Source organism: Ceratocystis lukuohia, assembly GCF_044167205.1.
Source record: "Ceratocystis lukuohia strain C4212 chromosome Unknown Supercontig2_pilon, whole genome shotgun sequence".
Classification (NCBI taxonomy): domain Eukaryota; kingdom Fungi; phylum Ascomycota; class Sordariomycetes; order Microascales; family Ceratocystidaceae; genus Ceratocystis; species Ceratocystis lukuohia.
Window position 1 is genome coordinate 3,748,462 of NW_027263521.1, and position 12,265 is coordinate 3,760,726.

Genomic DNA, 12,265 nt, shown 5'->3' on the forward strand with positions numbered 1-12,265 from the left:
TTGAGAAAGCGATGACTGTCTAGCTCAAGAATATGATGCGACGCAGCGGGTGTGTTCACTTGTGGATGACACAGACGTTGTAAGGCATGAGGAGAAAAGGACTAGGTCTGTTTCTCTGCTTTATATCTTTTTTTTTTTTGGTTGGTTTTTACTTTTTTCTTCCATGTTTTCCTGTCTTCTCTCACCATATGGTTGCTTTCTCTTTTCTTTTTTTTTTCATCACGGGTCGCATTGTCTCGTCTACTCTTTCTTCCCACATTTGACTCTGCCCCCGTCTCTTTGTTTTGTTTCTACCTTGATTCTATTCATTTTTGAAAAGAAGGAGAGTAACGGGATAAATCGTCTGTTTTTACCTAACCTTACCGATACCCTTGACACCCAATCAATATCATCTTTTGTAATTTTGAGTTGTGATTTGTAAGGGGGGGATACTACAGAGTGACCATGCTGCCGTAGTATTGTAATCTGACTTATATCCGCTAACCGTTTATTAGGGCCACAAGATGTATGAGCTGTAACACGTCTATTGCCTTCATACTCTTAATTGATGCAACCTAGAGTAAAGGTGATAATGAAATAGTGCTCATGTTGCATCATTTACCATAAAATATGCACATGCTTAACGCATTAATCCTGTTGGATGATGCATTATGTTATGTAGGGTTTATAGTGGGGATAAAGGGGCAACTCTCATGTTACACAACTAATCTTGTGCAATAGTTACACTATGAAACGAATGCTTAACTTCATCTGAAGTCATCGAGAGGCATATCAGTTGGCATGAAAGGATTTCTTTTGGCTTTTGCCTTACCGAGATCCTTATTGCACTCATAATATTCTATTTATACATACATATTTGACGATAAAGCGCCGGTGTGACATCTGGTCGAACATAGTGGCTCGTGCTTTAAATGTAGCCACTGGTTTTGAAGTGAAGACATGTCACCTCACGGATAGGCAGAAAGTGTGTTGAATGAAGTAACTGAATTCACATAGGATGGGCTGATTGGTGCATTCTGGGTGATGGAATCTCTTTTTGGGAGTCAAGAGGGCGCTTAATGAAGGCAGGTGGTGTTTCTCAGAAATGAATGGTGGCTTGCACTCGGGATTGGGAAGGCATTAGAGAGTGGAAATCAACAAGAGAACAGCTAAAGGTCAATTCCGGAGGATTGATGGAATGAAGCTACTCGAAACCATGGAAGCCGGCATATAAGGCTTCAAGATCTGTTGCATCAAACACCATACTAAAGAAATACTCGCCAATATTTCACTGAATATCGGCATTAATGTGTATTTAATGCTAAATAATGATAGAAAAAATCTGTCCTTTTATGGGACCAACGATACTGAATACTTTGTCTCGTGATTTTAACATCACATTTATTCCTCGATAAACAACCTGTTCTTTGAATTCTTGCCTGTGTCTCTGACTCGTAGATGTCCCTGGGTTATATCGTTTCTCAGAATCGAAGAACTTTCAAGGCTGCATTGAGATCGGCAATCTGTCGCTCCAAGTCGGACCTTTTCTCGCGGACCATTAGAGGCTCGGCAGTGATCTGGGCTAGTCTTTCCTGATCCAGCGTCATCACCCACTGTTGAGTGAACAGGGCTAATGGCGACTCTGGACTTGATACAAGGAAGTGTTCTATTGCTTGATTCCATACGTTGTCCATGAATCTAAGAACTGCAACAGAATAATATGCATTAAGTTTGAAGTTAATGTCATCCAGCGGTTGAGAATCCTGGGCCATTTGAGATACATATTTCTCTACATCTCCAAATTCCAACTCATCAAATTTGTTCAATGAGCTCCGTTGGAGTAGCAATTTTGCATGAAACGTGCGAAGATGCTCGTACCTTTTCGAATATTCCTGGTTTAAAGTTTGAAGGTCACTGAAGCGCTCAATATTGAGAATAAATCTCATTTGCTTGAACGCTGCTTCGTAGCGAGGCATGACAAGATCTTCTAGAACCTGAATTAGCTTTTGGCAGATCCCCTCTGAATGACAGACCGCGCGGCATGCGGCCAGGATGAACTCATGAACAATGCCAACTGCTCGAGCGACGAATGTTTCAGCGATAGTGGGCCACTTGGTTGATTGGCGAAGGAAAACATCGGAGATGATACTGCCGTTGTTTCCACATATATCTCGGCCACGGCTGCTCTGATATACTGACTGAATGATCGATGAAATTCCAGGTTTAGGGGGCTCGAGGTTGTCGAGATCCCCAACCAAATCCATTACCCAATCGAAACGATTAATTAGGTCTCCAATCAAACATTTAGGGGTGATAATATTGGTGATTGGTGGTTTTCCCGGCTCCTATTCTCATTGTCAGCATCAGTGTCAATAGCAAATTCTCCTCCCTGATGGTGACTCTCATCATAGATGTGGTGTTTTACCTCCATTGGCACTATCTCGAGCTTAACCTCGGCCATTTCCCAAGTATGGCCCGTATTTATAAGAGCAGCGTTGAATTCATCACTTAGCTTGACCAGGTTTGTGATTAGACGCAGCTGAGAATTCTTAAAGTCCGGCCGGCGATTGTATGTTGCGTTTAGGGCATCCTTGGTAAGGGACTCAAACTCCTTTGCAATCTGGCCCAATAGAAGTCTCTGTTCTTCCGGTGTGCTTCTTCCAGGACCCAACGATCCTAGAGCCGATTTAGCTGTTTTAAGTTTTTCTTTTAGCTCATGAACCAAGGCGGGAAATTCCCGTGAAGTGAGCTCCTCAAGAAGTTCTCCAAGACGGTGTTTCAAAGAAGAAATACCTATCCGGTGTCGGGGGAGCTCACTCCATGGGCTTTGATTGAAAAACTGGTCAAGGGCTAGGGCGCCAGAACTTGTCAAAGGGTTATGGTCATCAGCACCACGGTTACGAACAATATAATAGCCAAGGGATAGTGGATGCTTGCGGCCCTCAATGAGGGCACAGACAGCACTCTGAGCTGATTTCTCGCTCACTAAATCGGGTTTGGTGAGTATCCCTAGAGTTCGTTCGCCCTGGGGATCGTGTTCTTTGGCAAGACTTAGAATTTCCTGGGTGGCAATATCAACGTTGGAGGGGATCACTGCCAGGATGATAGTCCGCTTATCCTTGATGTACTTGGTGACGATATTCCTGACAAGTGCGACATCTTGAGGAGTGGTCAAGCCTCCGGCAACTCGAAAAATTCCAGGGACGTCGATAATGGTAAGATAGTCCTCTTCAGGACCACAGATCTCGATTTTGAGGATGTCCTCAGAAAAGACGGAGCCGGTGGAGGAATCCTCACCCATTGAGATTCCCATGATTTCGTTGACCTTGTGACAGTTAGAATTCAGAAATCATTCAAAATTGCGCATTAAAGGATTGTCATACTTGTCCTAAAATTTCTGGAAAACTAGTCTTGAAGTCGTGTTGACCTAATGAAGGAGGGGAGAAGGACGAAATATTCTGGATATGCTCTGGCGTGGAGTTTGGCGCTGGGATAATAGAAATATCAACTCGGTACGTCTGATCACGTCTCGACGAGATTTGAGTGGCATATCGAGTACAGAGGTTCACATCCCGGGGGAAAGGAATGCCAGAAAGACTCTCCAGCAACGAAGACTTTCCAGAACTCTGGTCTCCGACGACAACAAGCTGTAACTGAGTTAGTAATGCATTCAAACGGATTGAGACTGTACCTACTTGAGGAAGTCCAACATGCTGGGCAATGTTGAGTTCACGTAGCTTGTCAACCTTGTTGAGCAAAGCCTCACTGCTGATGTGAGAGTTACTGCCCATGATGGAAGATGGAATGGGCAAAATTATGATGAGTGTATGATAGTTCTGTAACAATTGCTAAAGCAACTTTTAGCTCCAGAACAGTTGGGAACTGACTGAAGGTAGGTTAGCAGCCATGGAGGGCAGAGAGTGCTTTATAGCATACTGCTAGACATAAGATGAAAGGCTAGAGATGAATGCAATCTTCTCAATAGACTAAAAATCTGGTGAATCATGTTTGCAAGTTGATTGGTACTGTTGAAACATTTGCTAAATAGTAGCATAGGACAAGATGTTGTTTTGTAAGCTATCAAACATCATCTTCGGTTCTTGAAGGTCCATGCACCTTCATATTAAGCCTAAGGCCTATGAATGCCTGGGGCACAACTTTATCCTTTGTGGGAAAGACGTGACTAGACATTGCATATTGCATCATGATGACGATCCATTCGAACGTGGTGGAACTGAAGGGGGTTTATTTTATTTTTTTACAAGGGCAAGAAGACACTTGGAGAGGCGCATCCATCACACATACAATGTGTATTTGGTGGGTATTGATGAATATCACCGTCAGTTTGCTTGTTTGCTTGTTTGCTTGTTTTCCCTTCTTTTTTTTTCATCACAGGTCGCATTGTCTCGTCTGCCATAGTATTGTAATCTGTCAGAACATGACTAAGCAGACATGGAGGAAAGGACACGTGACTGTAAACCCAAGTATCTATATCTCATAGTCGAAGTACTCAGGGGTGGACGAAGGAGAGAGGGAAGAATCAATACAAGCAATTCTACAACATAATCTGACTTATATCTGCTAAATGTTTATTAGGGCCACAAGATGTGTGAGCTGTAACTTGTCTATTGCCTTGTCACTCTTAATTGATGCAACCTAGAGTAAAGATGACAATGAAATAGTGCTCATGTTGTATCATTTACCATGAAATATGCACATGCTCTATGCATTAATCCAGTTGGATGATGCATTCTGTTATGTAGGGTTTATAGTGGGGATAACGGGATAATTCTCATGTTACACAATGAATCTTATGCAATAGTTACACCATGAAATGAACACTTAACTTCATCTGAAGTCATCGAGAGGCATATCAGTTGGCATGAAAGGATTTCTTTTGGATTCTGCCTTCCTGAGATCCTTATTGCACTCCCAATATTCTATTTACACATACATATTTGATGATACAGCGCACAGATAGGAAGATAGTGTGTTTAATGAAGTAACCGAATTCAAATAGGATGGGCCAATTGGTAAATTCTAGCTGATGGAATCTCTTTTTGGGAGCCAAGAGGGGGCCTAGGGCAGGTGCTGTTTATCAGGAATGAATGGAGGCTTGGACGCAGGATTGGAAAACCATTAGGAAATGGAAATCAACAAGACAACAGCAAAAGGCAAGCTCTGGAGAATTGACGGAATCAGGCTACTTGAAACGACGGAAGTCGGCATATAAGGCTTCAAGATCTGTTGCATCAAACACCATACTAAAGAAATACTCGCCAATATTTCATTGAAATATTGGCATTAATGTGTATTTAATGCTAAATAATGATAGAAAAATATGCCTTTTTATGGCCCAACAATACTGAATACTTTGTCTCGTGATTTCAACATCACATTTATTCCTCGATAAACAACCTGTTCTTTGAATTCTTGCCTGTGTCTCTGACTCAAAGATGTCCCTGGATTGAACCGTTTCTCAGAATCGAAGAACCTTCAAGGCTGCATTGAGATCGGCAATCTCTCGCTCCAAGTCGGCCCTTTTCTCGCGCATTATCAGAGGCTCGGTAGTGATCTGAGCTAGTCTTTCTTGATCCAGAGTCATTACCCACTGTTGAGTGAAAAGGGCTAATGGCGACTCCGGGCTTGATATAAGAAAGTGTTCGATTGCTTGGTTCCATACGTTGTCCATGAATCTAAGCACTGCAACGGAATAATATGCATTAAGTTTGAAGTTAATGTCATTCAGCGGTTGAAGATCCTGGGCTGTTTGAGATACGTAGTCCTCTACCACCTCAAATTTCAAATTGCTATAGCCATTCGATATTTTATTGCGAAGTAGGAGTTTTGCATTAGAGGTGCGAAGATTCTTGTACGTTTTCGAATATTCCTGGTTCAAAGTTTGAAGGTCACCGAAGCGCTCAATATTGAGAATGAATCTCATTTGCTTAAACGCCGCTTCGTAGCGAGGTACGACAAGCTCTTCTAGAACCTGAGCTAGTTTTAGGCGAATCCCCTCTATATGGCAGACCGTGTGGCATGCGGCTATGATGAACTCATGGACAATGCCAACCGCTCGAGCAACGAATGTTTTGGCGATAGTGGGCCACTTGATCGATTGGCGAAGGAAAACATCAGAGATGATGCTGCCATTGTTTCCGGTTATCTCTCGGCCGCGGCTGCTCTGATACATATCTTGAATAACCGAAGAGATGCCGGATTTAGGGGGCTCAAGGCTGTCTAGATTCCCTACCAAATCCATTACCCAATCGAAACGATTAGTTAGGTCCTCAATCGGACATTTGGCGGTGATAATATCGGCGTTGGGTGATTTTTCCGGCTCCTATTCTCGTTGTCAGAATCACAGTCAATAGCAAATTCTCCCCCATGAGGACGGTGGCTCTCGTCATAGACGTGGTGTTTTACCTCCATTGACAGTTTCTTGAGCTTATCTTCGTCTATTTCCCAAGTATGGCCCATATCTATAAGAGTAGTGCTGAATTCATCACTTAGCTTGACCAGGTTTGTGATTAGACGCAGCTGAGAATTCTTAAAGTCCGGCCGGCGATTGTATGTTGCGTTTAGGGCATCCTTGGTAAGGGACTCAAACTCCTTTGCAATCTGGCCCAATAGAAGTCTCTGTTCTTCCGGTGTGCTTCTTCCAGGACCCAACGATCCTAGAGCCGATTTAGCTGTTTTAAGTTTTTCTTTTAGCTCATGAACCAAGACGGGAAATTCCCGTGAAGTGAGCTCCTCAAGAAGTTCCCCAAGACGGTGCTTCAAAGAAGAAATACCTATCCGGTGTCGGGGGAGCTCACTCCATGGGCTTTGATTGAAAAACTGGTCAAGGGCTAGGGCGCCAGAACTTGTCAAAGGGTTATGGTCATCAGCACCACGGTTACGAACAATATAATAGCCAAGGGATAGCGGATGCTTGCGGCCCTCAATCAAGGCACAGACAGCACTCTGAGCTGATTTCTCGCTCACTAAATCGGGTTTGGTGAGTATCCCTAGAGTTCGTTCGCCCTTAGGATCGTGTTCTTTGGCAAGACTTAGAATTTCCTGGGTGGCAATATCAACATTGGAGGGGATCACTGCCAGGATGATAGTCCGCTTATCCTTGATGTACTTGGTGACGATATTCCTGACAAGTGCGACATCTTGAGGAGTGGTCAAGCCTCCGGCAACTCGAAAAATTCCAGGGACGTCGATAATGGTAAGATAGTCCTCTTCAGGACCACAGATCTCGATTTTGAGGATGTCCTCAGAAAAGACAGAGCCGTTGGAGGAATCCTCGCCCATTGAGATTCCCATGACTTCGTTGACCTTGTGACAGTTAGAATTTAGAAATCATTCAAAATTGCGCATTACAGGATTGTCATACTTGTCCTAAAATTTCAGGAAACCTAGTCTTGAAGTCGTGTTGACCTAATGAAGGAGGGGAGAAGGACGAAATATTCTGGATATGCTCTGGCGTGGAGTTTGGCGCTGGGATAATAGAAATATCAACTCGGTACGTCTGATCACGTCTCGACGAGATTTGAGTGGCATATCGAGTACAGAGGTTCACATCCCGGGGGAAAGGAATGCCAGAAAGACTCTCCAGCAACGAAGACTTTCCAGAACTCTGGTCTCCGACGACAACAAGCTATAACTGAGTTAGTAATGCATTCAAGAGGATTGAGACTGTACCTACTTGAGGAAGTCCAACATGCTGGGCGATGTTGAGTTCACGCAGCCTGTCAACCTTGTTGAGCAAAGCCTCGCTGCTGATGTGAGAGTTGTTTGGTTTCTTGCCCATGCTGGAAGACGGAATGCGCAAAAGTATGATGAGTGTAAAATAGTCCTGTAACAATTGCTAAAGCAGTTTTTAGCTCTGGAACAGTTGGGAAGTGAGTGGAGGAGGTAGGTTAGCAGCCATGGAGGGCAGAGAGAGTCTTTATAGCATACTGCTAGACATAAGATAACTGCCTAGAGATGAATGGAACCTTCTCGATAGACCAGAAATTTAGTAAATCATGTTTACAAGTTAATTGTTGGTGTTGAAACATTTGCAATATAGTAGCCAGAAAATACTGTAGTGTAGATGGCCACATAACTGATGCAACTAAAGAGCAAACAAATAGTTTGGAAGGTTGCAAATTTAATATAGCAGGCAGAAAACAAAGACATGGGTGAAACTCCAAATAGTTAAGCTAGGCATGATGATATAGTGAAACATTAAGGATAGTATATTGATAGAAGTATATAGACATGAAGCTCCAGGTATTAATTATCTTAAATAAGCAGCTGGGGGGTTGTGTAGTCAATGGGAATCATAAAATGAATGACCAAATAGCATTAAATGACAGAAAAAAGGAGCGGTGAAAAAGAACAGAAGAAACATGACTCATTTATACATAATGGGAGCCTGTGGAACTTTTTGTTTACCATAGACTCAAAACTGAAGTAACTCCAATTAATAAGAGGATACCGCAGGAGTTGGGCTGGAGCGAAGACGCGGCCGCAGTCTCTGGCGACCCAGAAACCGTAGAGGAACTGGAAACTGTTTCTGTTGTAAGTGATGATGTAGAATCACTAACACCTGAAGTTGCAGACCCAATGGAGGTGGCATCACTAGAATCTGACGTAGTAGGGAACGAACTATCACCTGTGCCAGTCTCAGTGGGAGCCTCCGTTCCAGAGCTAGTTTGAGATGCATCAACTCCGGATGTTGAGATAATGGAGGCATTATCGCTTGTGCCAGATCCAGAAGATGAAGCAGACGAATCAGGACCAGTAGCTGTGAAGAAGCCCGCATCACCAGATGTCAGAGTTCCCGAAAGGCTGTCACTAACTGATTGCGAGTTGGTGGCTGCTGCATCTGTTGCGGTAGAGCCATCAACAGCATCGGCAGAAGATCTCAAAAGAGCATCGGCGTTAGAGGTTGCACTTGATGGAATTTCTGTAAATGAACCGTCGCTAGAGGATGAAGCTGGAGTAACGGAGGGAGTGGACGCCTCAAAGCCGGAAGAGGTGGATACTGAAGATACTCTAGTTTGGACCTCAAGGGGAGATGTCAAAATAGAAGTAGAAGTTGCTGTAGCACGGGAAGTACTAGTAGATTCTACTATAGGAACGGCCGAAGTATCCGTGTTAACCGGGCTTCGTGAGGATGTGACCAAGGAAGCCTGAACCTCCTCTGCCGCTACCGAGGTGGAAGATTGTGAAACCGCGGGAACTGCGGAATCAACGGAGCAATAGTCCAAGAACGGCTCCAGTTTGCTGGTGATATAGGCTCTTCCATCGTCATAAGACTTGGTTCCTTCAAGGCTATCGATGCAGAACTGACATGTCGCATAGGCTTCGTTGAAGGCAGAATCTGGCTCGCAAAGCTCAGGGACCCTTCCAACACTTTGGGCTTCAAGATTCGCAAGATTGCAGGGATCGTAACACAACTCGGGTAGCGTGTTTTCTCTTTTAGAAATGGACCCCCGAACAGCTATTAGTCTTTTACCGCCGATCTGAGGAGGGATCATCAGAGGTGTAGAACGCTTCGCCACAGGGGTGGTCAAAGGATACCACTGACTCAAAGTTGCCTGCGACACATACTGGTCGGTACGGGTATAGGTTGTGATGTGGGTGCCCACTGTCTTGGTTAGAACCTCGGGCTCTTCAAAGATATCGAAGCTGAGGCCGAAGACCTCGGGGTTCATATTGAAGTAACCCGGGTTTTGGGGGACAGGGCCATCCTCGCAAATAGTGCGGTTCAGCTTAGGAGCAGGAATACAGTATTGAGGCTCGCAAGTGTAATCCTTTTCGGGAATGTCGCCCCAAAAGTTGCAGGAGTCAGGCTTGCGCGGACTGCAGATGTATCCAGGGGGGCAGCCCCAGGTATAACTACTATCAGGATCGTAGGGGATCTTGATAGGAGAATCCGTTGGGGCAGGGCAAGCTGTAACGTCTTCGACAACAGTGAGAATCTGGGTAGAGGCGGGCTGGGTGACTGTAACGGGCGGCCCAGTAATGGTTTGGGCTTGAGTGATTGTGACTCCGTCAGCAGTAACAAACTGGGCCTGAGTCACAGTTACGGCGGGGGCCGTGACAGTTTCGGCCCGAGTAACTGTTACGGGAGGGGGGGTAATAGTAACAGGCCGAGTTTGGACCTCCGTGGCAATATTAGTTATCTCTTGAGTGATGCGAGTGGGGACTAAAGTGGTCGTCGTCAATGTCGAGAACTCGGTAGTCCACGAAACCTCAGTTAAAGTAGTGCATCCCAAGTCGCCATTCTGGCAGTTGGGGGTGAGAGTTAGAGTGACAGGATATGACTGTGATGAATGCTGTTAGTAAAGGGCCGTCTATATAGGTAGAACTTGGGATAAAAAGCGTACAGTGAAAACAGTAGAGAGGATGGTGGTGACGACTTGATGAGTCTCGAACACGGTGTTGGTATATCCTATAGAGTGCGTGATCAAGTTTGTTTCTGTCACCTCGTTCGTCCGTGTGATCTCATTTGTGAGCACGCTTGTGTCTACGTTGGTATAAACTTCGACAACTGTGGTCACAGCGGTAATTGTGGCTGTGGCTGTGGCTGTGACTGTGACAGTCCCGGGGCTAGGCACGGAAGTGATGTACTCCCGGACCGTCGTGGTGAAGTAGACGGAGTTAGTTTCTTGCTCAACAACTGTATTGAAGACTCCAGGAAGAGTAGTGGGCTGAATCACTGTTGTCGGCACAACCATTGTCATGACAGTGCCATCAGCAGTGACGGTGGTCGTGTAGAGCTGCGTTTCAGTAACATCGCTTCCGTAGACTGAAGTCACAACAACAGTCCTGGTGACAATTTCCGTAGTTGGAGCATTTACAGTTGTTGGCACAACCATCGTGACAACAGTGCCATTAGCAGTAACGGTGGCGGTGTGGAACTGGGTTTCAGTAACATCACTTCTATAGGCTGAAGTCACAGTAACGGTCTCGGTAACAACTTCTGTTGCCGGCACAACGCTTGTAATGACAGTCCCATTGGCGGTAATGGTGGCGGTGTGGAATTGGGTTTTGGTGACATCGCTTCCATAGACAGAGCTTACGGTGACAGTCTTGGTAACAACCTCTGTAGTTGGGACATTCACAGTCGTTGGTACGATCTTTGTGATAACAGTACCATTGCCAGCAACAGTGACAGTATGGAACTCAGTCTTGACAACATCACTTCCATAGACAGAGTTCACAATAGTCTTGGTAACAACCTCTGTCGTTGGGACATTCACGGTCGTCGGCACGATCTTTGTGATAACAGTACCATTGCCAGCAGCAGTGACAGTATGGAACTCGGTCTTGACAACATCACTTCCATAGACAGAGTTGACAACAGTCTTGGTAACAACCTCTGTGGTTGGGACACTCACAGTCGTCGGCACGATCTTTGTGATAACAGTACCATTGCCAGCAGCAGTGACAGTATGGAACTCGGTCTTGACAACATCACTTCCATAGACAGAGTTGACAATAGTCTTGGTAACAACCTCTGTAGCTGGGACACTCACAGTCGTCGGCACAATCTTTGTGATAACAGTATCATTGCCAGCAACAGTGACAGTATGGAACTCGGTCTTGACGACATCACTTCCATAGACAGAGTTGACAATAGTCTTGGTGATAGTCTCTGTGATGGGAACAGACACGGTAGTTGGGACAACGGCAGTGGTGACAGCTCCATTAGCGGTAACAGTGGCAGTGTAGAACTTGGTTTCGACAATTGTTTTCTCAACGACATTTGTTACTGCAGACGTGACGTGTTGGTAGATCGTAGTTGGGACGTTGACAACCTTGGTGACTTCTGGCCGATTGATGTAGTAGAAGTACTTGGTGGTTTCAATCGTCACCCAAATGTTGTTGACTTTGGTTGAGTACGGACCACACTCTGTATGATGCAATTCGCCAGACATGGGTGTCGGGGGATCACTAACGATAGCGGCAGCTGGCTCTTGGCTGGTAGCATCAGGCGGTGCCTCACTACTGACGGTAGTGGGCTCCTCGCTTGACGTGGAAGCGATGGTGGTTTCATAGTGGTAGCTAAGCCATCAGGAATAGTTAGAAAGCAGTCTTGGACGTCTACGGAATAAGCAATAGTAACTTACCCTTCTGACCGCCGCGCAATGCCGGCAGGCTTGTCTCTTAGCATGTTCCTGTAAGAAATTTCATCGGCAGGATCTAGCTGGTAAGGTGGCCTCGGGGCCAGCAAAGCAGCCTCAACATTGAGGATTGTGACAGCAAGGCTACCGAGGAGTGAGAAAGAGAGCACCCTCAT

The 12,265-nt window shown here is 45.2% G+C and overlaps 2 protein-coding genes across 2 annotated transcripts; both read right to left on the reverse strand.

The window, feature by feature from the left end:
- Window positions 1-1,460: 1,460 nt before the first annotated feature.
- Window positions 1,461-3,770, reverse strand: HOO65_020921 (Interferon-induced GTP-binding protein Mx1; the record flags this gene model as incomplete). Its single annotated transcript, XM_071006512.1, has 4 exons — window positions 1,461-2,324; window positions 2,405-3,304; window positions 3,363-3,626; window positions 3,675-3,770. The coding sequence occupies 4 exons, from the start codon at window positions 3,768-3,770 to the stop codon at window positions 1,461-1,463; spliced, it is 2,124 nt and encodes a 707-aa protein (XP_070861559.1).
- Window positions 3,771-5,458: 1,688 nt separating this feature from the next.
- On the reverse strand, window positions 5,459-12,265 carry HOO65_020922 (Interferon-induced GTP-binding protein Mx1; the record flags this gene model as incomplete). The annotated part of the gene is made up of 8 exons (XM_071006242.1): window positions 5,459-6,322; window positions 6,406-7,305; window positions 7,364-7,627; window positions 7,676-7,837; window positions 8,410-8,517; window positions 8,562-10,298; window positions 10,350-12,030; window positions 12,096-12,265. The coding sequence occupies 8 exons, from the start codon at window positions 12,263-12,265 to the stop codon at window positions 5,459-5,461; spliced, it is 5,886 nt and encodes a 1,961-aa protein (XP_070861560.1).